The sequence below is a fragment of the Metarhizium robertsii genome (assembly GCF_000187425.2).
Source record: "Metarhizium robertsii ARSEF 23 chromosome Unknown MAA_Scf_2, whole genome shotgun sequence".
Lineage (NCBI taxonomy): Eukaryota > Fungi > Ascomycota > Sordariomycetes > Hypocreales > Clavicipitaceae > Metarhizium > Metarhizium robertsii.
The window spans coordinates 3,458,835-3,483,175 of NW_011942160.1; the positions used below are offsets into that span (position 1 = coordinate 3,458,835).

The 24,341-nt window shown below is 51.6% G+C and overlaps 5 protein-coding genes across 5 annotated transcripts; 2 read left to right on the plus strand and 3 right to left on the minus strand.

Annotated features, from left to right (window-relative positions):
- Window positions 1-2,990: 2,990 nt before the first annotated feature.
- On the plus strand, window positions 2,991-4,664 carry MAA_05430 (glucosidase II beta subunit-like protein; the record flags this gene model as incomplete). The annotated part of the gene is made up of 2 exons (XM_007823428.1): window positions 2,991-3,089; window positions 3,153-4,664. 2 exons carry the CDS (start codon window positions 2,991-2,993, stop codon window positions 4,662-4,664), a joined length of 1,611 nt encoding a protein of 536 aa, XP_007821619.1.
- A 4,057-nt stretch (window positions 4,665-8,721) lies between these two features.
- On the plus strand, window positions 8,722-11,580 carry MAA_05429 (uncharacterized protein; the record flags this gene model as incomplete). The annotated part of the gene is made up of 2 exons (XM_007823427.2): window positions 8,722-9,222; window positions 9,283-11,580. 2 exons carry the CDS (start codon window positions 8,722-8,724, stop codon window positions 11,578-11,580), a joined length of 2,799 nt encoding a protein of 932 aa, XP_007821618.2.
- Window positions 11,581-12,471: 891 nt separating this feature from the next.
- MAA_05428 (oxidoreductase NAD-binding domain-containing protein) lies at window positions 12,472-13,507 on the minus strand (the record flags this gene model as incomplete). The annotated part of the gene is made up of 3 exons (XM_007823426.2): window positions 12,472-13,019; window positions 13,095-13,172; window positions 13,243-13,507. 3 exons carry the CDS (start codon window positions 13,505-13,507, stop codon window positions 12,472-12,474), a joined length of 891 nt encoding a protein of 296 aa, XP_007821617.2.
- A 645-nt stretch (window positions 13,508-14,152) lies between these two features.
- Window positions 14,153-16,018, minus strand: MAA_05427 (LysM domain-containing protein; the record flags this gene model as incomplete). The annotated part of the gene is made up of 1 exon (XM_007823425.2): window positions 14,153-16,018. One exon carries the CDS (start codon window positions 16,016-16,018, stop codon window positions 14,153-14,155), a length of 1,866 nt encoding a protein of 621 aa, XP_007821616.2.
- A 4,126-nt stretch (window positions 16,019-20,144) lies between these two features.
- MAA_05426 (3-hydroxyisobutyrate dehydrogenase) lies at window positions 20,145-23,974 on the minus strand (the record flags this gene model as incomplete). Its single annotated transcript, XM_007823424.1, has 4 exons — window positions 20,145-22,190; window positions 22,264-22,899; window positions 22,973-23,463; window positions 23,575-23,974. The coding sequence occupies 4 exons, from the start codon at window positions 23,972-23,974 to the stop codon at window positions 20,145-20,147; spliced, it is 3,573 nt and encodes a 1,190-aa protein (XP_007821615.1).
- Between the last annotated feature and the right edge of the window lie 367 nt (window positions 23,975-24,341).

The following is a 24,341-nucleotide window of genomic DNA, read 5'->3' on the forward strand; positions in this document are numbered from 1 at the left end:
CCAAATGGACCTGTAGCTGGCAAAGATATGAGATGGACATGGATCTCTTTTTCCTTGTTTTGACGTCGAGAAGCTGTGGGATCAGCGGTCAGCTGATTTTTGACATGTATGTACTTAAGTATGCTTTCCTAGCATGATGGCCGTCATTGGGCTTCGTCGGAAACAAAGCATCGTCGGCGTGTGGACAACTGCTGTGCCTCGACCATTTGGCAGCTCGGAATGTTGCACAAAGATCTGGAGATTGAAGACTGAAGAATTCTAGAGGCCATGCTCGTCTCTTTCGATGGATTGTCACACGATTTGGTGCCTTTCGTGCCTAGGGTCTGGTGCCTGCTTCTTTTCCTGAGACCTGCAGTCGCTGTTGGCTGCCAAAGGAAGGCACGACCCACAATCCCATCGCCCGATGGATAGTGTGCATCCAGGCAGACTCCAAGGCCGTTTCATCTTCACTTGCAAATGCTGTTTGGGAGCAGAGAGCTGTGCCTTGTGCCACCCACCTCGCATCGATTCCACACCACCAGAATCACTCGCGAACTTCTTACACCATCATATCGGTCTCCTATTTCCGACCATTCCACTTGGTTTTGGTGGCATTGGGCACGCCCTTCCATACTTGAGCACACACACACCACCCATGGTTCTCGCACTGTATTGCTTCGCGGTGCAGACCGTACCATGGTGCCGTAGGCGTGCTGGTGAAGTAGCGGCAAAGCCTCAGCCGGGGAACCTAGCCGCCGAGTCCGATAATCTGGCTGCCTGGGCATGTGTCCTATCTCGGCCTGGCGAGGATACATACAACACTATGAGGGCTGCGGTGTTGCTGCCAAGACCTGGCCGAAGGCTTATGACCAAATGTTCGGTACCGGATGTGTTATGGGGTCGGAAACCATCGCGTTCATGGGTCAATCTGGATAGGAACCCAGTCTACCATATGTACATGCACACTCGATATGTTAGCAGGGGCATGTCTTCGAATTGGCCAATATCGTCACGTACTTTGCCTTGCTGGATTTACCGATCTGTTTCGGGAAGAAACCCCTTCGCGAAGAATATATGACATTAAGACCCAAGCGCTAAGGCTCAACCACGCATGTTTTGCACCCGTTGAAAGCCAAGGTGTTATCCATGAATCTCTGGAATCGCATCCCTGGCAAGGGACACTGTTGTGTCGACACCGAAAGCGCTAGTCGGTTTTCACGCAGTTTCGGTAACATGTGTAGCTTGCAGTGCCACCTCAATCGATAGTACATTGGCTTAAAGGCAAGCCAAATGTCATCAAGGCATGTCGATTGCACAGCGGCCAATCAAGGAACCCGGCTGCTGCGACCAGCACTTGATTCCTTTTTTCGGCGCTCTGCACTGATGAATCGGAACAGACATCAAACTTCACACATGGTCTGATCAAAGGTGGTAGTCACCAAAGCCGTTATGCTGTACTCCAACGCTTCAGCTCCAACATTCTGGAGCACAGCCCAGTCAGACAAGACAATTAATGGCCACATTGAGAAACCGAACACTGTCACGGTCGCCGACACATAGCAGTTACTTACTTCAGATCAACTATATTTGCACAGGGGTGGTTCCGACAAGTAATATAACAGCAGGACGGTAACTACTGGCCGCTACTGCCAACTAGATGGATTGGAGCTACGTACTGTGTCTTCCTGCTGGGTTATCGACGGTTCCCGTTGACGACCTCTCAGCTATTTCTGGACTGACCTCGCATTTTAGTATGAGAAAACAGAACAAATATTACGACACGGCAACTTGGGGTCCTCGACGCCAAAGGGATATCAGATGCATCTTGGCAAGCCAATCATTGGTGAGCATTCAGTTCCAACCCTTGCAACGACGAAAAGTGAGGCGAACAGTCCACAACCTAACTACCTAGGTACTTAAGTAGGTAGTTTGTGTGGTGCATGCGGCAAGTCAAGAGGCGTGACAAAACAAGAAGAGAGAGTCATTGACAATGCATGGATTGCAATAGCACAACCCAATTGCATTGGAGCGACAACTACTAACCTGATATTGATCCATGATCTGTCCCCTGCCTGTGCCTCTGTTTCCCCAGTTTCTTTAAAGCAGCATTTGAACCCGTGTCTTGATCCAATGCTGACTGGCGATGAGACTAGCGATGGGGCGCAGCCCCCGTCCTGCAGGCATGGCTCCAGGATTCATGCCATTCGACACGATTTTGTACACTTTCGAATTTGTCCCGCGTCGATGTAGATTCATGAGGCTCTTGAGTTCAAACATTCGCTAGTCTCAATTGACTGGTCCACCTGACCTCTGCCACTTACGTACCAAACATGACCAGGTACTATCGTGCAGGGGTTTCGGTTTTGTTTACCTACCTGGTCAGCTGTTGCTTCCGATGTCTATTCCGTCCGTCCCGAAACAAAGAAATACATACATATCCTGCGAGTCCATGCGTTTTGAAAGCATCTCGTTGCTGGCGCCCGTTTGATATGTAGGGTATGTTTGGATATATGGGAACGAACGGGAGTACCGGGTACCCAACTACTGCGCTCTTTGATTTGTGCTTGAATATATTACTTGATAACCTACCAGGTAAGTATGTAGGTACTTAGGTACCTACTACGGTACAGATACTTCTTAATACGAAAGTATATTTATTCCTCGGACGGTACTTACTAGCCCAGACGTCAACTGAAATGGGGACGAGCCTAGGAATAAGCGATTTAAATTGAAGACACGACACATTCTGCATTTGACTGATCTCGTTATGACAAGTAGACATGCATGTGCTTCTATGTTGTAGACTGTTTCAAATACCATGTGTGACGTACTGTTCTGGGTCCAGGCTATCGCGACCCAGGTTTCCAGAACTGGATACCGGCAGATCCTCGGCAACCGACAATGACACCTTGCCATCTTGACATCGGGAGCCATTACACATTCAAGATCCTCTCCCAAAATTACCACTATCTTTCAGCTCTATGTGAGCTTAAGTGACGAGCTGCGGCAAAATGCGCCGGACCAATCTTTTCTTTTTCGCTGGAATCCAGTTTTGTTCTGCGCGATCCGCGAGCTTCAGCATCCACGATGATTTGCTCGCCTATCCCCAGGTAAACTGGTTCCGCAAAACGGCTTCCGTGGAATACACAAAGGGACTGCTAACACCCATCTAGTTTGAAATAGTATTCGCCAGCGATTATATTTCTGAAAAGGCTGCACAGGCGCTAGTTAATCGCAATAATCAACAACACCCAACATATTCCGCCGAGTTTTCGAAAGCAACCGGAAATCATGCACACGCCACAACGACGGCTGATGCGGCTGCTCCAAGTTCCAATGAGTCCGATGAAATCGCGAGCTATTCTTACGAAATATTGAATTTATCACCACATCGATACCTGTGTTCGATACCCGTCATAGAACCACCTGGCCCAGTAAATGAAACGGAGAATGCATTGGCCAAAGTGGAGGAGGAACGAGAACACCAGCGAGCGGCCGTAAAGGGCTGGGAGCTCGTAAGCAAGCTAGAAGGTTCTTGTTTATACTACGTATCTGGATGGTGGAGCTACAGTTTTTGTAACAACCGCGAGATTGTACAATACCACGCCATATCGGTGTCAAGTAACGGCCAGATTCCCAGGCGGGACCCTAACGGCCAAGAGTATATCTTGGGCAGGGTGCCGACACTCCCCGCGACAACCGGGGACCGAAAAAAAAAGAGGCAACAGCGCGATTTCGACGATCCATCTCGTCCGCCGGCCGAACTACAAGTAAAGGGAGACCAACGCTATCTTGTACAAAAGCTCGAGGGTGGTACGATTTGCGACCTGACGGGCAAGGACCGAAAAATTGAAGTTCAGTACCAGTGCGTACCGGGCATCAAGACCGACAAGATTGGATGGATCAAAGAGGTGGTTACTTGCTCCTATGTTATGATGATCAACACGCCTCGACTGTGTAGCGATGTCGCCTTTCAGCCACCCGTAGAAAAGACCGCAAACCCCATCAGCTGCAAACTGATTTCTGAAAGCGACGCATCCACATTACTTTTGGATCAGCAGCCGAGAGCTGCACAGCCTGGCAATGACGGAACGAAGGAGAACATCAGGCAGAAAGATACCAACGACGAGGTCAATGAAAAAAAGGACGCCGCACAAGTCACTGTTGGGGGCGTTCTTGTTGGAGGCAAACGAGCCCTCTCTACCGGCGACGACGATGGCAAGCCCCTCAAGCTCCAAGGGCTCAGTCACTTGTTTGCTCCGCAACCCAAGATCCTGCAGATCATCGCCGAGGCGGCCAGTAAAGAAAACGGCGGAAAAGTAAAAGGTCTAACTGAAGAGGAGCTTGAAAAGCTAAATATCGATCCCAAGGCTGTTCAGGAAATGCGCGAGAAACTCAAGAAGCTCGCCGGCGAAAAGGGCTGGAAGATGCAGTTGTTCCAGATGAATGAGGACGACGAAAAGGAGCTTTTCGGCTATGTCGATGATACTGAAGAGGAGGAACGGGAAGGGAAGCCTGGAGACGGGAAGGCGGACAGCGGTAAGACGAAGAGCGATGGGGACGCTGGGGGAGAGAAAGGGCCGAATCATAAAGAACCGGGGAAGCAGAGGATGAAATCAAGGGAAAAGAAAAAGGACGAGGGAAAAGGGAGCGAGGAGAAGTTTTTCAACCGTGACGAATTGTAATTCCACTGAACGGGTAGTCATCCCGAGCTATGTATGATCAAAATAGGCTGGCTTATCAAGACTTTTTTTTTCACTGTGTAATGCTTGTTCGTCGATGGAATGACAAAGTAGTTGGTCGATGTATGAACTCTTGTGACGAGGGGAGAACATTGCGATCGACCCTAGTTTTAACCCCGATGATAGATTACTCTTCATCATAATAAGCCGGGCTGCCTATCCTTTGCAGTAATTAGAGACTTGGTGCCACTGGGATAGAAACTGCGGGTTGATAAGCTGCTTGATGAGAGTTAAGCCAGCATTTCCTGATTGTCAAGGCCACAGGAACCATGTTGCCCGAGGTTGATACAATGTTCGGCGGGTATGCCTGTTGCGTAATGGGCTACCGCAAGGATGGCTTCAGTTTTCCCTCGTGTATTATAACCCCCAAGTTTCGGCTGCCAGATCTCCTGTAAGATGGGCGAGAGTGATTGGCCGGGGAGAAATTGGTTATACCATATTGGGGAGTCTGAACTCAAGCCTTGTTAGCGTATTAAAGTTATAGATCTGTCTAATGATGCTGCTCCATTTTCTGGAACTGCTGGACTTGACCATATGTCCCGTGCGCCTATGGCGGGTGTATATCCAGCCTCGGAGTTTGCTTGGGTGAAGACGCTCAAAATTTACAACCCAGACTCCTTCGAATCAATGAATCACTGATATGTCTCTTGACGAACTTGTGATATAAAAGTTGATGGCGAGGGTCTTGGCTCTGTCATCTCCGTTCATAGAGTTTCGAACAACCACACCCAGCCCTCTAGAGTCTCTTCCAATAAACGCAGTTCCAAATGTAAAGGTTTGGTAGTTCAGATTTAAAAGGCGGTTTGTGCTGGCAGAGGGGATCCATTGAACTATGTTGCTCAAGGCGACAAACGCATTTATGAGGTGGCTACCAGTCTGCTACTACTATGCGGATCGGGACATGATGAAGGATGAATGAAATCATAGCTTTAGGTGTAAAACGTACTTAACAATATCATCCAGGAGCACGTTGAGCGTCAAGAAGATATAACACAGGACTATATAATATAATCCAGTCTTACTGAATATAACACGACAGTATTTTTTCTTCTTCTTTTCCTTTTTGTAACACGATGCTTAGACGTGGATCCTTTGTTCCAGTTCGGAAGCAAGATGCTTCGTGTGGTAGGGTTGGCAATCAAATGCCCAGGAATGTCACTCGTCGGAGTATGTATGTACTCCGTATGAACCCAGGATATGATCGCGACGGACACCCCATTCCGCTTAATGGTTCCTCTGTAACGATATTGTTCTAATATTAGCAACTCGATAACATGATCTCATTTCGGCAAGTCATATCTTCTCCACACAAATGCAAGCACTTGACGGTCATAACATAAAGGGATAAAGTTCAGTTCGTCACAAGGCCCCACCGGTTGGGCTCCCAAAAGCGACCATGGGGACACGACGGGAGTGGCTTTGGCCGTTCAAGGCGGATACGGGGAGAGAGCGTGGCAATCAATGTGTGATGCAAAAGGTTGAGTCATTAACACTACTGCGATAGCAAGGACGGACTTTGAAAGCCGGCCTACTATGCACCATGTGTTCAAATTCAAGGTTCTTGCTTGAGAAAACTACCCCGTCCTGCGTACAAATTGACGGATTCCGATTTCATAACGGAACTAGCGGGGAAGAATCTGACCGGGACAGGCAATGCTACGGAGGGACCTCTGGTTTTGGTGTGAAAATTGACGAATCAGTTCGTTCATCACTTTCAGTTGCAGGAAGTTCTTTGTGTGGTGGGCCCATCATCTTTGCAGAGCAATTTTGAAGCCGGGATCTAGGGACCCCTGCTCCCCGGGACACTGGAATACAATTTTATTGGCGTTGAGCCCCAAGGATGGATACAAGAGACCATCGCTGGAAGCCTGAGAATTCAGGGGTGAGGGGCCAGCAGAGAGAGCAACCAAGGCAGATGGATGCTGTAATAAATGGTGATGAGGAGAGTTGAAAAGGCGGTGATGGGCCTAATGGCAGAGCCAAGTGCTTCGTGTCCAGTCGAGGAGATACTCGGCTCAGCGGTGAATATGAATGACCCATCGCGCCATGATGAAATGCAGGATGCGAAAAATTTGGTCTGTCAATTCGAGCTGATGACATTGCCGTAATCTGACACGTACCCTGGCTGTTGTTGCGGTCAATGCGAATCGAGCTCTAGGATCAAGGCAGGTCAGTTAGCCCATGGACCAGCATGCTAAGAGGATATTGTAGCAGACGGCGTGAGGGAGGATGGCTACGAAATGCAAATGAAGAAAGAAATACTTCGTACAGAGTACGTCTGCACAATACTCTGTAGGGAGTACATACATAGCCAGTAAGGTCGAGCATTGGAATCTTTCATCCCTTCTATCCCATTTTACTTGCTTTTGACGAGTATGGTGAAGCAAAGCAAACCACTCGGTAATGCGGATGGGAATCTAGAGCTGGGCATATCAGGCATGACATGCTAGCACCAAGAAAGAAAAAAAAAAAAGAACAAAGAAGGTGAAATGGCGTCGAAGTCGAACTCTGTTGAATGGGGCGCTCGAGCCGTTCCTTGCGCCGTCAAACGAGGCAGCGAAGTTTGCTCATGTCTGGTCCAGGGTCAAAGTGGAAGTGGAGATGGAAATGTGGATGGGTGGGTGGATGTGGGCACCTTTGAAGGCCTTGGACGCTCGACTCTCGACGCTCCACCAGCCTTTAGTCTTCCCAAATGGTTGGCAGTTGGCTGGCAGTTGGCGGATGACAGTCAATAGTCAGGCACCGTCTGATATTAGTATTCAAGGTCGCCACCAACAACTGCCGCATTGTCCAACAAGCCAGGCTGGGCAGACAACAGAGCATCGACCGGACGCATCCAAGCCATTAATACTCAACCCATCCGCCAATCCGCCCCCGGTGCCTGGCCGGCTCGCAAATTGAAGACACCAGACACGACATTGAACAGTTCAACAGGGGGTTTGGGCGCTTCCCGATTCTGATCGTGGTGCTCAGCTTGTCATCTCCCCCCCTTACCTGGTTGGCTCCAGTTCATCCTCCTCCTTTGAGCATTCCAATCCCTCTCTCGACTCTTCACTCCGCACTCCGTATACTCCTCCGTAACCTGCATCCGCAGTCTGCGTATTATGTATTCACCTGCCAGCAGACATACCAATCGAAGCCCTTGACCTTGCTCTCCGTCGGCCTGCAACTCTTCTGCCTAGTACCCGACTGCAGCAGCTGTCCCGGTGTTTCTATTCTGGCCATTCGTCGACCTACCAGCTACCAGCTTACTCCGTACCGGTACACCCGCTCGATTGATTTGTTTGAGACAAAACCGACCCGGGCCAACGAGCTGACCCCGATTGCCATTGGGGTTTGCTGCGTTGCCGTGTCCTGCATCTGTGGCTGCGTCGTACTACTTGCGGCATCCAGTCGAGTCGACCCTTTTCCTCTGCCCCCAGTCGACGACTGCGAACCGCACATCTTGCGCACATCAACCACGCGGCAGACTGCAGACACACGCACGTTTGCTACACGAGCACGAAACCCCAACCGCGATCCTGGTCCGCGATCCCTCTTTCAGCTGTCATCAAATTATGTTGCGGCGGATGAATTGAACCCACAATCGCCGTCGTACGCTGGCCACCGCCTCAACACCCATTCTCTGGTGCTCCAACAACGCAGCATTCGGCATGCTTGGGCACTTTCGAAAATTGCCACCGCATATGACGTTTTAAGCTTTTGTCGACCTTCTAAACCTATACACCTATATCCTGTTCCTACTCTGTACATGTGCATGCTGCAGACAACACAGACAACAGGCCAGCCTTGCTCGAACCCTCTGCAGCGCCTCTCTGCAACTACATTGTGCTATTACCGCCCTTATACTATTACTACGTACATGTTGGACTGAAACTCGATCTACCTAGTCTGGAATCCTGGGTGCTTTGGGAAGCGGGACATCTAATATCTGAATCATATTCGGGTACGAGATTAAACAACTTCCTTTTTTTGTGTGTGTTCCGAAGCTTTATCAACCATGGATGGAGCTCAATCACAAGCACGTCAGCGAGCTCACCCGCGCGCGCCATCGCGTTCCTCAATTCACACAAATACCTCACGTACAACTCCCGTCAGCCCAAACAGCTCGACGTCGCAAATAGCTATCTCGCCTCAGCTTTCCCAATCCCACCCAATGCACCGATATCACCACAGTCGGTGCGGTACGGGTTCGCCCCAACCCATGTCGCGACCGACACCTCCTCTCTCGAGGCAAGAGAGTGTCGAGTCCACTCGACAAATCGCCCTTTCCTCATTCTTGCAGGAAAAGCTACAGAAGGAACGCAGGGCTGAAAGTGAGAAGCTTAATCAGTCACAATCATCTCTACCCAGATCAAATCCGGATATGAGTGTATCAGCTGACCTCGGGCGAACACCGAGTTCCCCTTTCAAGACAAGCATGGAGGGAAACAGGCCACAATCAAGCGCTGGCACTGATCAGGGCAAGAAGAAAGGTCTGGGTGTCAAGGAAATGGAAAAGGTAGCTGATGTCGAAAATGGCGCTGCATGAGTGGCTTGCTAATTTGGCGTGCATGCATAGGTGATATCAAACTTGCATAAGCAAAATTTCGACTTGAAACTCGAGCTTTACCACAGGCGCGAGAGGCAGACTACACTAGAGGAGCGCGTCGACGCTATGGAAAGCGATAGACAGCGCATGGAGGAAGTCAACGACAAATTACTGATTGAGCTAGAGAAGCGTGACAAAGCTGTCGAGGAGGCGGTTGCGATGATTGTCACTTTGGAGGCAAAAGTGGACCAGTTGTTTCGTGAGCGAGCTATGGTGCAGCGAATTGAGAATGAAGGCTTCTTTTGCCCCCGCGATTATGACAACATGGGCTACAAGACTCCTGTCCCCCATAGTACAGGGCCAGACATTATGAGGATGGAAGAGGATGCCAAGGTTGTCAATCGCATGCCCAGCTTCTTGTCTGACCATAGTGAGACGACGCAAAATCTTCGCAACGTGTATCTGGGGACCCAAGCTAGCATGCTGAGTTTGACGAGGGTAACTGAAGGCTCTCCGGAAACTGATAATGTGCAAGCATTGGGGAGCCCTACCCTCAGTGTGCTGAGCGAGAGCTCTTTTGTGAGTGTTTATGGCCGAAAGGACAAGGTCATGGACGCCAGCCAGATCGCTGCTGATGTTGATGAGACTTTGGTTCTAGATGGCGCGGACTCAAGTTATACCAAGGAAACGAATGGCAAGCAACCATCGCGCAACCACTGTCGATCGGTGTCATCGAGTAAGACAGCAGACTCCCGAGCTAGTTCTACAGGGCACTTCCAATCCATTACAGATGTTATCGCCGGCTCACCTCTGCAACGCCTGGAACAACTCGACACGTCGTATGGAGCTAATAGGGAATCAGGTCATCACCCTCGAAGTCAAATAAAAGATTATTCAAAAGGCCAGCTGCTGCCTGACAAGAAACCATTTGGTCTTGGAAGTATTAAGCAAGATAAACACGATGCTCTGCGTAGAGTAACAACTGACGGACAAGGCGGCGTACGACTGCATGATCAAGCGCTCCCTCCCACGCCGGATACGACGTCGAGCTCGATGCTCCGCAGGTTCAAGGACTCCAATGACACACTCTCACAACAGGACCTAAACGAAGAGAACAGCAATGGAGTTGCATTAAATCACCTTGGTTCTCAAGGCGGCAGCCAGCGCAATCATCAGTTGGCAGCAGTACCGAACGAGCTCCCCGAAGAAGCAGACAGTTGGGCTTCGCCTAGTAAACGAGCTATTGACTTGCTTTTCGAACACCGAGGGCCTCCTATTCCTCGCCCACGATCTGCAGACGAATCTACCGCATCTCATAGGAGAGGCAAAGGCTGGGACAGCGACGATGACGATTCGGACGCACACTCGCTTCAATCGAGTCTTGATATCTGGATGCGCGAGAGCGCACAACCTTCGAGAAATAGAAGCCGTGCATCGCCAGATCTATTTAGTTTCCCGACGGGCTCATCGAAGGGAGGCTGGGCAATGTCATCCACTTTCAAACAAAACAGTGAACTGGCTGAAAATGCGCCACTGCCCCCAGGATTTGACTATATGCGCGATCTTTTCTCTGTGAGGCAAGGCCTTTTTGCCGGTACTGCACCACCACCACCCAATAGAAGGTCTAGCCTACATGCACAAACTGGGTCAACACCAGAACCAGCGACATCACAAGGGGCAAATAATCAAGGGGTTGATCAGGGTCCTCCTTCGACCGCACGTCGTCGAAGCCACCACAGCAGGCAGAATAGCGTAGACTTGGGAAAGAGAGATGATATGAGAACACCGGTTCAGAGAGACCAATTCGCATCGCCGCCTCAACCTAATAGCGACCAGAAACCGAAGCATTATCCTCCAATTGCGGGACAGCAGCATGGAGCTCGAACTGGTCTCAACAGACTTTTCCGACGATCTACCAGTGCTGCCCCTCCTGGACCAAGCTCTGAACAATCCAACCCTGTGGAAACAGCCGTCTCTGAACAATCCAAGAACTTTCCTACCATAGGCATCCCATCGTGGGCAAGTCGACATTCCGCGGTGGAAGACGACAGGTCGGGGGCTACTCCGCCACCGATTATGCTCAAGCCTCGTCAAGGTCGCCGGCACACAATGGGGGCAGAAGGGGAGACAGAGAAGTCACCAGCACAGGATCTCAGCCGCAGCATGACGCCTGGTCCAACGCTTGCGGCCGCCGCCACAGCCAGTGCTCCATCGACCGATATAGAAAACAGTCCAGCAGCGGCGGCGGCGGCGGCGTCGTCTTCGGGTCGAAGGAGATGGTTGCCTGGCTTTGCACGCACAAATAACTTGAAGAACAAGGCAGGTTAGAGACTGTGCCGACTTTGCGGTGCGAGGCTGTAAGGGCAGCTTCCGTGTAACAACAACATTCATAGCGAGGCAGCATGGGACAAACACTTGTAATAAAGAGGACTGCATTATATCTAGGCATTGAGAATGGTTTGTTTGGGTTAGGAATCAAGGTTGGTCTGGATACTGCATTTGTTATGGAAAGCATCGGCGTTTGTCAAGTACCGTGCAGGGTTCTGACACGATAGGATGAGAAACAAGCAATAAAGAATATCTCAAACTTGATCACAGGTTCATTCTTGATGTACGGAGTACTTTGGTCATGCTAGAGCTGTCACACTACATATTTCACAGGAGCGCCCTGGTCCTCGGCATCACACAGGCTGTTTGTCTATGCATGGCATGCACAATGTCTTCAAACCAAAACCTCGACCCAGGTTCCAACCACCAGCCATAACCAAATCCGTCCACCTTTTCTCATATGTATCTCCCATCAAATCCAGTGCCACTGCGCCTGAGCTCTTCCAATCCCAGTGTCACCGATGACCTTGTGGAAAGCCGCAGGCGACAGGTCCAAGTCGTTAGGTCGGCAGCTCATGCATTTGGGATCGCGCGATGTGCGTGGCTTTGACGACTGGCGACTTAGAGGAAAGGGATGAAGTTGTATGTGGAGGCTTTCGGCAGATTCTTCTATTTCTCCCAGAGATGCATTATCGCACCAAAAATATGGGTGCGGCCACGCCACTTGTATTGATGCGTTAGTACCCCCTATAAAATAGCCTTGCGACATGCATCATCTATAGTCGTCGAGTGGAAGTGGAGTCTGGATATACCGACCGAGATGGGATGATTTCCGCCCGACTACAGAAACAAGCTCGCCTGCGAATGACGACTTGTACTACAAACCACACGCTAGAACTGGCAAATCTGGTCCTTTCTATACCCCAATTCCTGCAATATCCCACGTCTCCTGCCATCGCCGACCAAGGCCTTCTCCATGCTCGGCGGCCCGCAAACAAACACCATTGTCTCGTTTCCTGCCGGCGAGGGCGTCACCTCTCTCAACAAGTCCTTGGTCACATACCCCTTCCTGTACGGCGATCCCTCAACAGGGTTGCTCACCGTGTATACGGCCTTGAACCTCCCGGGGAACTTCTTCTCCCACTCCTGGAACTCCTCCTTGAGCAGGACATCCCGGTCGCTGTTGACGCCGAAAACCAGAGTCACGGCCGTCTTGTCCTGGGGATTGCGCAGAATGGCCTGCGTCAACTGGTAGATGGGCGTGATTCCGGCCCCGCCAGCAATGAGAGTGACGTGCGGGAAGGCGTCGGCTTTCCACCGGTGGCCCTTGAGCGAGGCGACGAAGAAGAGGGACTCGCCCGGCTGCAGCTTGTGCAGATGGGTGCTGGATTTGCCGTCGGGGTAGTGCTTGACCATGAGGTCCAGGTGGCCTTGTTCATCTTGTCACGTTCACGTCAGAACTTGGTCAACCTTGGTGGTAGATATGCAGCTCGCTCCAAGGACTACGTACGTACCGGTTGCGCTGATGGGGGTATACGGCCGTATGACTGGAAACCATCTCCCTTCCGGCCACGACAGGGCCAATACTGACGCTGTGTCATCGTCAGCACTTGTTGCGAAATTCATGTTTGAAGAGCGGAGGCCGCTTTTTTATGGACTCACAGTTCACGGGTAATCCGCTGACAGCCTCCTTGTCGGCAAACTTGAACCTCAGCAGCCGCGTGTTGTGGTTGACCATGTCTGCGCTCTCCAGCGGCAGCGAAAAGAAGGCCGGTCCGCCTCCAAAGACCTTTGGCGGCGACGCTCGCGAGTCGGCCCGAGCATCTTGGATGAGGAACTTGGTGGTGATGCCGACGGCAAGCGATGCGGCAGCGATGGTGCCCAGAATGGCTGCGGGCCGCGAGCGACTGAGGATCCGCGTTGTCATTTCTTTTTTCCTTTATTTTATTCGGACGGCTCTTGGCATTGCGAAACAGGAAGGCGATTCTGCGTAGGGCTGACCGTCCTTATATAGATGGCACGGGGTTGGGACGGAAGACACGCCGAGACGGCGTGGCATTGTCCATCTACAGCCAGGGGGTCAATGGCTTTGCACGAATTTGCATCTCGGAACAGGCGCCGTCTAACGGGCTTGATTTAGGTTTAGGCGGCGGTAATCATCGTTCCACTTGCATGGTTTCGCCGCCTCGTGTCGGCGGGCTGACCTGACCCTTCGGACATGAAAGAGTCTGCGACGGGCCCGAAGCGCTGAGTTGTCGCCGAGAGTGCGAAATGATCCCGGAACTCTCAACCACAGGGCAAATTTGGTAGTACTTGCGATTCATTCAAGTTTCTGGAATCCGTAGGAGGCAGTGGATTTGTGTGGAATCCCTGGCAATCAAGTATAGGGCGTACAGGGATCCTATTTACATTGACAACAACTAACTAACTTGGGTTTTGAAGAATGTTTCATCAAACATTTTTTCTGTACACTTGTATTTGTAGCCGTCTCTGTGCATCTATAGTCCTAGACCCTCCCGCTTTACATCAAGCATTGCATCATGTCATCATAAACGTTGGCCAAACGGCCCAGCTAGCAACTTTGATTCTCCACATCACTCTGCAAAATCGTCCCATTGAGGAACTCGGTCCCCTTCTTCAGGACCTGGGCACGACCAGGATGCAGTGTCGGCGCAGGATCATCATCAACTGTGCCGTTGGCATAGATGATGCCATTCCATGCCGAGGCCACCTGGCCAGCGTCCAGAGTATTCACGGCCGAGTTGGCTCCGGGAAGAAGAGGTGACCGTTTCTGGTTGATGTCGCAGTTTTCGCTAATCATGTACAAGTTCATGCCAATCGCGAAAGTGTACATCTCAGCACTGAGTTGCTCCCAACTCCACTGGTCCGCGACCACCACGCCTATGTAGTCGACCAATACCGCAGTTGGCCAGGACTCTGGGCTCATGTTGTTGACGCCCATCCAGTAGAGGGCGGGATTGGTAGGAAGGATGCCGATGTTCTGAATGCTCAGGGCGGTGGTGGTGATGGCATCCGCGCTGACCAACCACTGGCCAATGAGAAACTGGTCATTTTTGAAGTCGCCGCTTCTGCCGACTGTCTTCCAGCTGGCCACTTGGTCATTTGCCATCTTCTCAGTGTCAGGCAAGTTGGACCAGTGGTCCCAAACGTCCATCATGGAGTTTCTGTAAATACCGTCCGGGACGGAGTCTTGAGGCACATCTGGTTTCAAGTTGCCGTTCAAAAGAAAAAGAACACAGCCCTTGCCGCCATTTTGGTCCATAAAATAGGACGCCTTCTGTTTGTTGAACTTGGTGTTGAGATCTAGATGTCCACACCGGTTGTTAATACCCTTCAACTTGCTGAAAAAGTTGTTGACAATGTCAGCGCTCCAGTAGATTGGGCCTGCAGTGGGTATATCGAGGATGCCGTTCAAGTATCGGAGACGGAAAAATATGATTTCGCCGGGGTTTTCGGAAGTGAACTGGTTGACCTCCCTGACAACCTCATCCAGAGACTCCCCCGTGTTGCCAATAACTACTTTGGCCAGCTCATCATTGACGTGCATAGTCCAAAAGCTGTACGAGCCCTGATTAGCCACCTCGTGAACACTACCAACACGAAGATCGAACAACCTGGCGCCGGCGCGTAGTTGATTGTAAATGTTCAGGCCCTGCGTCTGCGTGTTGGCTTCAGTACCAATGGAGCCAATTTTGCCGCTGATCCTGCTCATTCCTGAATCGTGTGTGGCAGGCATCACAATGTGCTGCATCTGTCTGTCTTTGATGACATCATATAGTCCCTTCATCCAGTTGCCCCTTCCATGTCGAAGAGAAGCGGTAAATCCATAGGAATCACTTCCAGTGATAACCAAGGTAACTGCCGTTTCTTTACCGGGGTCCAAATACTCACGTTGACCGAGACCCATACCAGACAAGTCAATAATGGTTCGGCGAGGGTACGAGTCTGGGATATGAGTTCTAGCCCGAATCTCGAACCTCTTGTTTGTTCCTTGAATGGTGTAGGAGGCTTCGCCACCGTCGTCTACTGGGTTCTTGCCAACGTTCTTTGTGTATTCTGCCGTATTTTGACGGGCACGACCTTGGGGGATATCGTCCCAATCAAAAGTGTCCATCTGATACGAGTGCGTGCGGCTTCGATCAAGGACGAATCGGTGGGGGGTAAGATTGACAATGGTGATGTATTGTTTCGCCGGAAACCCAATTTCACGGAGGGGAATCAGCGCCCAGGGCATGTGGCTCCCAGCCTTTGACACCTCCGAGCTATACGTCCTGTCCTCTTTTTGGCATGCATCTTGTACAGCTCTATTGCATTTCGCAAGTTGCCGTGGAGCTGGTGTAGCTGTTGTGGTTTGAGCCAACAAGAGAAAGGACACAAGACCAGCCACAAAGAAGAGCAACAATCGACTTTGCGCCATTCTTGCAAAGGTCAATCCAAATGGTGGAAGATAGGGGGAAAAACGTTGCAATCTCGCCTGGGTCACAACTACGAAGAAGCATATTTCTAGTTCAGAGCCACGAGAATCACAGGGACCTCAAATTATAATATACTTTTCCTCATCCCCCCCAAGATTACCTTTGCTGCCGCCCATGCGCGTGTTCAGGCGGTGTTCTTGCCATGCAACCCGTCTGAGCTCAGATGATGCGTCTGCTAGCCTCGTGAGCTGGAGGCTCCAAGGCGGCAAATTGGCCTTTTAGTCGTGCCCGCCGTGGGCTCAACGCGCCGTAGCGTGGAGGCGACATTGAACTTTGCGAAATAGGGAAGCTGAGATTACTTTTCAGCAATCTTACTGGCCAAGCGGTCAACGGGGTGGCTGATCCATGGACGAACGACTCAGGAACATGGAAGATGGATTGGGCGTAGGCCGTCCATCGACTAATCCCGGAGCGGGGCAGTGGCCGAATGAGCGTCAGGAGTGTCAGGGAGTCAGGGAGCATCTCCAAGATTCTGGACGATGATACCCCTTGGCAGGCGGCCGGCCACACCAAGTCACGCAGGGGTCTGCCTCCCATCAGAAGGCAATGTCAGCTGGCGATGGACATGTTGCCTCAGACGGATGCCGCCCATCCCTAACTTTGGATTGTAATCTACCATTGATGCACCAGAGTTCCAGACTAGTGCTTTGGTGATCAACAGACCCGGAAGAGTGAGCAAGTTGGCCAAGCGGGGAAATCGAGAGTGTGCATGCCTTAGAGGATTCCATGCGGTGAACCGTGATCGGATGGCCGGCTTTAGTGTCCGGCTGATAAGCAAGGGATGCTGCAGATCTGGTACGAAGCTTTTCGGTCATTTCCATGCTGTAACGGACTTGACGAGAGGACTCGCAAGGTCGGATAGCCGTATATCGAGCATGGCGAGTTTGCATACCTAGATACCTAGGTAGTTGCAGATTGACGTTGTGTCGTGCGGGAGGGTGAAGACGAGAGATGCCACTGTTGGTTGTCTGCCCGTAGTTGCATGTGGTTGGACTGGGACAACCAAACACGTGCGGACCAGGCCGGTGGGTGTTGGCATGGACCGGCTGCACATGTGACTACTACCCAGCATTCGGTTGTTTGGAGCCCGCAGCTATCACGCGCATACCCTGTCGCAAATCAGTCAGACAAGGAAGACGACGACGCAAACGAAAGTACGAAAGCTCAGAAGGGAAGTGAAAAAAAAGCCTGCAAGACATTATTTGCGATGAGAGAAAGAGATTACGCGTCAATAACCGTGCTATACTGGTGTTGCTTGAAGCTGCAAATTCTGACCCCTTTCTTAGAGGAAGGAGTGCCCTTTGCACTGATTCAAAGGCTCTTGGCCTCCACGTTGCATATTGATGCATTCTTGAATTTGAGGAAGGCACAACTCGCTTCCAGGTAGTGGTAATACCAGTGCTTTACGCGGTTTCCACTTTCCTTCTGCCGAACTGTCGAGGCATTGTGGTTATTTATCACTTTAGTAAAGGAGTGGCTCGATGAAGTCTCTATTCCTACTTTCTCCTTGCATAATAGGCAATGTTGTTCAAAATGACACTGAACGCCTAAATAGCTTCAAGCTAATGCATCACAGGTTTGAAAGATGTCATGACAATTCGGCTTACCACACCTTTAGTCGTGCCGTGTCATTCATAATCAATAATCCGGTGCGCGCTATCTACAACGAAAGAAGATAGACGAAAAGCTCATCCTTTCTGAGAAAGATTCTGTCAGCTCGCGTAAGGGTCTTCGAAGACCTAGATGCATCACCTCACTGTAGGCTTTGCCTACCGACGTTCAACATCATCTTCTACGGCCATGGCCGAGAGCAGATGCGCAACCAAAGTAAGGAACATGACAGGATGAAGAGTCCGTCTTTGGAAGACAATATCTAAATAAACCTTTGTTTCAAATCAGGGGGTGATAATGCGGCCGGCTATTGGTACGTCAAAACTCATCAATTGCATCTAGATACTGAATACGAGGCGGACAGGCGAACACAACCGTGTAATTAGAGTAACCACCAACATGCATTCATCCAGCCCTCATTACGCTCTCGACCGCCTCCTTACCTTGGCTCCCTCCATGGCCATTTCCCAGTCCCCAGCAATAAGGCCTAATCGGATTGATCTGATAAGAATGCAGTTTGACCGTACAGCCCCATTTTCTCTATCAACTTTTCTTCACTTGTCCTCCTCAACCTTACTTGCAAGTCCATCAGCAACAACAAGCTAAATACCCGAGATTGGAATCCATAATACGACCATTCCGGCATCCCCTCACGATTTGATTGATTGATCTCTTTTGGACTTCATCATTGGAGCCGGATCTAAGCCCCACCGTTGTCGGTTGATGATTTTGCGCATCTCCCATCAGAGTCTTCTTCATCCATGGTACCTGAGTAGTCTATAATATGGCAGTTGATCGTCAGATTTCCCTTCCCTTCACAGCATGACTTGAAGGGGAGCAGCCACTTTCACTTGAGCTTCGACAATTGGAGCTGCCTCACTAATTGCGATTCGTCGTTCAATCAACAGCCGCGCGTCAGCTATTCCAACTTCATTACATCATTCTTCTAGCTGCAAGTTTGAGGACAGAACTAGATTGGGAAATACCCCATGATCTCTCGGCCGAGAGCCAGCCACTCCGTCTACGACCCTGTGTCACTATCCAGCTGTCGAACGCACGCCGTTGCCGTGCTACCATTGGATCATGCTTCAGCCTGGTGTCTTGCAGGATTAACCCCTGCACCTGCATGTAGGCGATGCTGAAAGCTTAAAACTAGATGTGACAGGGCCAGTTCGGAGCCGGTGTCGGTTCGGTTCGGACTATATCAGAAATCACCACGAAACACTTGTCTTAATCCCACTAGCTTCGTCGATTCAAAGTGGGATGCTACCGTCTGTAATGGGGCCCATAGGTTTCCCTGCTCTACGTGGTATAGGTGCCGAAATATACTCATTGATGTATGTATGTGCATTAGTAAGGACGTTACTACGCATCTTATGGATGAAGGATCTTTTCGCCCCCAGGAATTAGACAACATTCCAACCTCGACATGCACCACGAGACCTATCTCGGGTATCTACACCAACCCTCAATTACCCATGCAGTGGTAGGACACTAGGCCCGGACTCCATCGTGCACGCTACTTCTAAAGAACATGACTGGTTTGTGCAGTACTTCACCATACTAGGCCCAGGCTGCCAAGCGGTAAATTTTTGCAAAGATACATGACCTAGCTTGCCGCGGAGGCCTGTCTTAAAAGAACACCCTATCTTTTCGCGGCCAGCCTCGCAAACACCAGAATAATGGTCCTCACGGCTCTGTCTAAACAAATGCATGCCATGTCTTGTCACGAGGCCGACACCTGCTGGCCACTGACCGGCCTACTTGTGCGACTGTCTATCCACGTGGGACAGCACCGCGCTACATCAAAACCCGACGAGGAGTGATGACACAAAGATAGAATTAAAGCACGCATCCGGTATGTCGTCTTGATACTCGAAACGCGACGGTCTCTTGTTTGTGGGATTCTTCTTCTCTTACGACCTGCGATTATCCGTGGCACCGGACTGTGATTGGATACGCTCAAAGGAAGTCCTATCAACTAGGCGGATATAATAGAGCCAACTCCGGTCGGGACCAATAAAGCCGCAATTATTAATCCGAGGTTAAGCAATGGGGTAAGGCTGTGCGCCTGGTTTGCTGGATTCTTTGGATACGAATTCCTCAGCACGGATACGACGCTGTGTTCTCACTTGGTGTGTGGTTTGGAAGTCATGAGTATGTATTCGCATGCGAGCTTCTAAGAGACACAACCACAAGAGCTTACGCTCAACGCGCTGCAGTCGTGCCGGCATATGGGGCAAGTCTGCTTGCAACGCTTTTGCGCTGGTGGATAACTCGGTTCGTATCACATGGCAAGCTCAGGGGCAGGAATCTACCAGCACACACGTATTTTTCTTGCGAATGATGGGTTGTGAACACACGAACAAGTATTACTGGCAAATCACGCGCTATAAGTCTCGTATTTACGGCAATGTATTAGGTGATATCATATTCGAAAAAAGCAAAACCTCCAAGTTATGATGCCTCCTCTGGCATTGCCCATGCTTCCACGAGATCTGCCAAGGCGTCCTCATTGCCGACATTTCCAGGGAAAACGACAAACGGGACGCCCCGATGCCGGCTTGTTTCCTCATCGCATCGCCATAGCGGCACGCCAGGAGCTGCTTGGCCCAAAACCCTGGCGCGCTTCATTTTGAGGCCTTTTGTGGCAGTGTCAGATGAAGTAATGCCACCCTTGGCGATAATGTACCTCGGATGGACGTCAACCAGCCCCAGCAATTGCACGAGAGCATTGGCAACTTTAGACCCAATGTTCAAAGAACTAAGGCCATCATGGCCTTTTATGAGCGCTCTTGATGTCATGACGAGAACGTCGTGTCCGGCGTAAAGCTTCATGGAGACAGCCTGTGCTGCTGCCCTGACGATGCTCTCGGCAGCATCCTCCGAGGCAATCAAGTCTGGCACCTTGAGTTCCACCACTTGCAGCTTAGCTTTGAGCCGTTGTCTCAGGGCCTCCAACTGCACTGTCGTCTTTGGGACATATGATCCGGCAATGACCAGTCCGCCGGGACGTCTTTCGCCAGCACCCGAAAACACCCCCAGGTCTTTCATGGTGAGTGGCGGGATGCCCTTGATGCCAAGTCTCGACGAGACAAAGGCCGCCCCTGTTCGGTAGAGATATCGCCTGCCCCCTTTCTCCGCCTCCAAGAGGCCGGCGACGAATACATGCATATCTGACTCGGCGACGGCATTCACAATGATGACTCTGTTGGAGTCCGGGCCCACAGAGAGCAGCTTCTCCGTCACGGCTTTGGGCCCCCCCTCTCGGATGTCTTGCAAGGTGACGCTGAGGAAGGAATCATTGTTGAAGCGCGGGCCGCACTTTTCGAGAATGTATTGCCGCAAATTGGAGTTTTGATATCCAAAAGTAGCATCGGCAGCAAACTGCGTCTGGCTGGCGGGCACCAGGGTATCCCCTTCTTTCACGTAGTGCACGTCATCAATAGTGTATCTGCCGCCCTGGGCGAAAAATGGAGAAATTATCCAGCCGTCAAACGCACCAAGGGCGGCCTCTGCTGCCTCGGGCTCCTCGGGAAGATGGCCTCGCAAGGTGGAGTCCCCTCGAAGGACGATTTCGAAGGCCTTGCCGGCTCTTTTCGCTGCTTGTGCGACGTTTGCGCAGATTTCTTGGATCAACTCGCGAGCTGCTGCGGATGGGAGTGCTCGCGAGTTGGTCAAGATGAAGAAACCGCGGGGGTCAAGACGGAACTCGGAATCCAGCGTCTCCGAATCCCACACCGTCAGGACGTCAATATCGTGACAAGTCTGCGTGCCTGTGGGGTCATCGTCCAATATTACCAGCGTAGGAACTTGATCGCTGCCCACCAACCCCTGGATGGAACTGAGGACGTCGTGGGGGTATTCAGGTGGCAGTGATGCAAGAGTAGGAGCAGCAGGGAGGCGCTGTGGCCCTTTGCGGTTGTCAGAACCGGGGTTCATGATGGACGTCCTCTTGGCTTGGTCTTCAACACCCTGGCTGTTCGGCTTGTCCAATTTCTCGTTGGCCTTGCTCTTGACTGATGGCCCTAGCATTTCCCACAGCCTTACTACGCCCGAGTCGGATTCATTTGTCCAGCCGTGGCCTGCGCCGGCCAGATACAAGGTGTGTGCGGCAGAGGAGATGGGCGCATAGTAGTTCAACCGCGCGGCTTCATCAAGAACTATCCCGAGATCTTTGACGAAAATGGCTAAAGCGGAATGCGGGGTCCAATCACCGTTCAACATCTGGGGAACTCTATTTTCAAACATCCAACTCCACGCCGAGGACGCCTTGAAAATGTCAAATACTATTTGGGTGTCAAGATCAAGACGAGCAGCAAACGCCATGGCTTCAGCAGCCGCAGCAATGTGGACTCCTGCGAGCAGCTGGTTGATGAGCTTCACCGATGAGGCCATACCAATGCCGCCCTCGACCTGGCATAAATTCTTCTCTCCCCCCGCCATGGCCAGGAGAACCCCTCGAGCTTTGGAAACGCCCTCATTCTCCCCAGAGCAGATAATCTAATCATGGTCCGTCAGCAAAAATGGCATGGGTGTTTCATGGGGAACAAAGTGTGGAGGGGGAAAAGCTCACCGTCAAGGTGCCGTTGGCAGCCCGAGCTACACCTCCACTGACCGGGGCATCCACCAACAGAACGCCTTTGCCCATCTCCTTCAGTCTCAAATTGACATTCCGGACATGTTCTGGTGGAACCGTTGAGCTGACAATGACCACCGAACCGCTGGACAAAGCAGCCGCACCTCGGCAGCTTCCGAAGAGCACGTCGTCAATCTGGCTCGCATTTTGCACCATCAGCAGGACCGCGTCCGATCCACTAATTGCTTCTCCCGGGGAACCTGCTGACATGGCACCTGGGCCCAGGCTGGCGAATGCCTCTACTGCAGGAGAGTGAACATCGTAGCCCTGGACGACAAAGCCGGCCCGGATCAACGACGCGGCCATGCCTTGGCCCATGGCCCCCAGGCCAACGAAGCCTATCTTGGAAACGTCACCAGCTCTGCAGCACGGAGCATGCGACGACGTATTCACGCTGCGTTGGCCGGCCTTGTCCTTGACGAGGTCGGGACATTCGGGCAAGTAGGCACGAACCAGTGCGCCGTCGCCATCATTGCCAAGGCCTTGTGATACACCGGATATGAATAACTGCTCTACGGTGGCAGTCAGGGGCAAGGGAAAATGAAGTTTTCGCGCCGTTGAAATGGCAGATTTCTAATATGCTCAGGACTGTCAGAAGTGGACCTTTGCTGTAGGACAAGGGAGGGACTCAGCGATAATATCATACAAGGCTGTCGAGGGTTCGCTGCCAAGTGCTAGCTTGAGACTTCCAATCTCCCGACAGCATGTGCGGAACACGCGTCTCAAACGCCGATGAAGTTCCAGCTGCGTTGCTTATGATATCAAAGGTAACCTGCGTATTTTGTCCAGCCTTGGCCGCCAATCCCATGGCCTCGGCCGCTGCAGCCGCATGCAAGCCGGTCAAGAGTTGGTTAACCATTTCCACTTTGGAGGCCTGGCCAAGCCCTCCGGGGATCGGCCATATCTGGACCGGAATACCGCGAAGCGTTTCATTTGCTTCTGCAAGAGCCCCGGCGGGTCCTGACAGAACAAGGACGTTGCGCCCGTGGTGATTACCATGTGATGACTTGGCGAGACAGGCGGCATCTAAAAGCGAGACGTCAGGCCTGCCCTCGTCTGCTATTCTTCGGAGCAGGTACGGATAGTACGACGGCGGACTGCTGGGGGAAAGCAGGACAATGGAATGTTTTGGAAGTGCTGTTGGCAAAGCGGTTAATCATTCGGATTCATCGTGGTTGTCGCATGCGTGTAGTAAAGCAGTTGGCTGCACCGCACCAACCACATCATCATCATGTAAGTGGCCCATACCTGGTAATATGCCGCTCTGAGAGCAAAACAGATGGCTCTCTAGCTCCTTGATATCGGATGTTGCGCACACAATGGTTTGGCAGTGCCTTGCCACCTTGACGAGGCTGTCTTTTGTGATGGCGCCCAGCTCTGCCAGCCTCGGCACCAGGTCAGAGGCATCATCGTAGACATGAACCCGTAACTCGGGCTTGGACACGGCACCCATGAGCAGCGGCAAACTCCAGCCACGAGCACCAAGAAAGCCAATGTTGGTAGGGGAGACAGGCTCCGGGCCGTCATCAGGCTTGCTGGCTGTCAATGGCATCATCTGGCCGGCTTGCGTCCTCGTCTCGCCCACTTGCACTTGTTTGCCGTTTCGCGACACGATGAAGTTGTGCGGCCTGTAGTGTATTGTATGCATTGTAACAATTAAAATAACCCCTATCTAATCGATGATGGGGAAACTTGTATTAAAACACCACACATCCCCATTATCAACACCCTCGAATGCTTGGGACCCCCATTTGTGAGACTTTTTGGCCCGGGGCTCCGACCGAGATTCAACTCGAGTCTGCTCTTGTCTCGCCATGCCATCGCCCCCCATCCCCGCAGATTCTGGCTCGTCTGCGTAGTGCGTCGAGTGACGGGCAGAAGCCCGCCGGGTCCCAATTGCCCCAAATTCCGCACGACATCAGGCCAGAACGCTGCCGGGCCGTGGCCGCGTGGCGCCCGGGACCAGGTTGGCACCGGGTGCTAACCGCGACTGGCGGGGAGCACGTGCACGGCCG